At 27.1% G+C, this 2,682-nt stretch overlaps 1 protein-coding gene across 3 annotated transcripts; it reads left to right on the top strand.

The window, feature by feature from the left end:
* The first annotated feature begins 314 nt into the window (after positions 1-314).
* Positions 315-1,775, top strand: LOC116853731 (60S ribosomal protein L29-1). Of its 3 annotated transcripts, none has more exons than XM_032834909.1 (4): positions 315-423; positions 629-688; positions 989-1,053; positions 1,611-1,775. In XM_032834909.1, exons 2-4 carry the CDS (start codon positions 652-654, stop codon positions 1,725-1,727), a joined length of 219 nt encoding a protein of 72 aa, XP_032690800.1. In that variant the 5' UTR covers positions 315-423; positions 629-651; the 3' UTR covers positions 1,728-1,775. The 3 variants fall into 3 exon arrangements, with proteins under 3 accessions (XP_032690800.1, XP_032690801.1, XP_032690802.1); XM_032834910.1 differs by having other exon boundaries at positions 320-408; XM_032834911.1 differs by having other exon boundaries at positions 390-462.
* Positions 1,776-2,682: the final 907 nt, after the last annotated feature.

Genomic DNA, 2,682 nt, shown 5'->3' with positions numbered 1-2,682 from the left:
CTTTCGCGCAGTTTCTGCTGTAATAGAAGAAAGAAAACAGACGCGGCTCACCGTGCGCGGTTCTAGTTACTTTATCGGATTCCGCGCTACATCTAATCGCACCCTAAGAAATTAACCAATCATGATTGACTATTTTTCTATAATTCTACTATGATTGGACAATTTCTTAAAGCTTAAAGCTTACTACACCTATTGTAGATCGGTACTTATTGAACCATCGGCTGCATTCCGACATCCAATTCCGACATACGGCGTATTGTGTTCCAGGCCTAAACCAGGCTGTGTTTCGCGTTCTTACCGTACGAGGTCTCCAGAGTCAATTCAGGATTTGCTTTTAGCTTTTGCAGACCCTTAACATCGCTAGATATTTTGTGGCATTCTTTTCTACTTCCGCTTCCGAGGGTTTGTGTACGAGTATATCAGGTTTTATAACTTTCCACTTAAAAATCCAGTCAATCTGTTGTAATAACACTACATATTTTTAAAATTACAATTTTTTTTATCAAATATAATATTAATCTTATAAGTTTGCTTACTTACAAAAATTTTTACTGACGATTTTCATATAATCTTAACCTTAACAATTTGCATTGTAGTGTTTTGATAATATATTCGAATCTTTTTATAGATAGAAGTGAATAATATTAAAAAATGGCGAAGTCAAAAAATCACACAAATCATAACCAAAGTGAGTATATTTAAAGTCAAATTATCATCAAAATTTGAAAGCTGTTTTTCAAAACATAATGTACCACATAACACAAATTACATCTTAAGGATGTCCAAAAGCATCTGAGAAAAATAGAATGTTTTTAAGACATATGTGTTATGTGGTTAGATACATAAGATAATGTGGTTAGATTTATAATTTTTAAGATCTTCACTAAATTTAAAAGAATACTTAATATTATATATTAAATATATTAAAGTTTTCATATTAAGTTATTGCAATACTTTTCCTCTTCTATAATAAATTTATTTTTTCTAGACCGCAAGGCTCACCGTAATGGTATAAAAAAGCCCAAGAGATACAGACATGAGTCTACACTTGGTGTAAGTTTTGCTAATATGTGTAATCATCCTATTTAAGCTACATGTATTTTTTATATTTTTAAGTCAATTTTAGTTAGACATATATACTTTTTGTTTCGTAATACACCTACAATAAAACTTTACTATAATTAACTATAATTTTTATAAAATTTCCTATTGGTCTTATTTCCTATTGCAAATTATGTTCTAAAGTTTATTGAGAGGTAATAAATATATGTTATTTATCAAGCAATAATTAAATATACATGCATATGTATTTATATATATGTGACATATATAGCCATTAAAATTTGTTATAAATATTAATATATTGTACAGCCAATGTAAGAAAGATTACAATACTTTTGCTTTAAACTTCAAAACGTATTTGCTATCCAATAGGTAGATTTGTGAGAATTGCAGAAAAGACAAATTTTATCGAATACATATATATATTATGACACTTATCAAGGAAAAAATGCTTCTATCTTTCTTTTATTGATTTTTTTCATATCATTTAAATATTTACTGTATTACTAGTTTTATCTATAAATAAATTATTTTTTTATATCTTTCAGATGGATTTGAAGTTTCTCAGAAATCAGCGTTTTGCTAAAAAGCATAATCTTAAGCCAAAAGCTCAAAAGAAGAGGGCAGAAGAGCGAAAGGCACTTCGTGAAGCAAAGAATAAATAAATTTATTGTATATAAACTAATGATTTTATTAAAATAATTTAAAAGACACATTTGCTGTTGACATTTTATTATGTTGCATCTATAATCTACAATTTTCGATTTTATTGTTTCAGCAGGTTATTTAAAATATAAAGTTTTCTTATGAGGAATAAGTGCATACAATTACAAAAATAGTTTAAAATGTATCTAATATATCGCTAATTGTTATCTTGACTTGTGATTTTAGGAATGAATACTGTTATGAAAAAAAAAGTAGGAAGAATTATAATATTGAAGTATTTTATATAAGAAACACATATAGGATATCTGAAAATTCCAAATATTCGTGTTGTGCAAGTGGAATGGGTCAAATTGAATAAAGAAATCTTTAGGGTTGGGTAAATTACTTTTTAACTGAGTTAAGTTAAAAGTTAGTTCGTTATAAAATAATTGAGTTTACGTTAAAAGTTACTCAAATAAAATAGTAACTCAGTTAAAAATTAAAAAGAAGTTACTTTCTGACAAAAACAGTACGCCACGTGGATGAGCGAGAGGACGTCCACGCGATATTCGAGTGGATATCCACTTAAAAACGGTAGTCTAAATCACGTAGATTCGATCATCGATGTGATGTGGATTCTACGTTAAAATTCCACGAACCCTGAAACATCCGCGTAGTATCTACATGAATACCCAAAAAAATGTTTAAAAAATGTTTTAAAATCATTTGGAAAACATTTACAAAAACATTAAAAATAATGGGATAAGTCTCCTTTTTGTATAAAAAAACATTTATTTTAATGTTAAAAATAATGTTTTTTTAACGATAAAAACGTTTAAAAATCTTTTTTTTAAATGTTAAAAAAATGTTTTTATAACGTAAAAAAAACATTATTTCAAACATTAAAATAAACGTTTTTGTAATAAAAAAAAGGGGACTTATTTATTCTTATTGTTTTATAAAAGAAACTAATTC

The sequence above is a fragment of the Odontomachus brunneus genome, unplaced genomic scaffold (genome assembly GCF_010583005.1).
Source record: "Odontomachus brunneus isolate Ranch 3 - 2012 unplaced genomic scaffold, Obru_v1 Obru_scaffold_508, whole genome shotgun sequence".
NCBI lineage: Eukaryota > Metazoa > Arthropoda > Insecta > Hymenoptera > Formicidae > Odontomachus > Odontomachus brunneus.
Note: the sequence above shows the minus strand (reverse complement) of the source record. Positions and strands in the feature narration are given on the sequence as shown.

What these genes read in the sequence shown, in the direction of transcription:
- LOC116853731 (XM_032834909.1), top strand. Translation starts at nt 652, where the DNA reads ATGGCGAAGTCAAAAAATCACACAAATCATAACCAAA. An exon ending in TCACACAAATCATAACCAAA is followed by an intron (nt 689 to 988) that starts GTGAGTATATTT and finishes TATTTTTTCTAG; the next exon opens with ACCGCAAGGCTCACCGTAAT. An exon ending in GACATGAGTCTACACTTGGT is followed by an intron (nt 1,054 to 1,610) that starts GTAAGTTTTGCT and finishes TATATCTTTCAG; the next exon opens with ATGGATTTGAAGTTTCTCAG.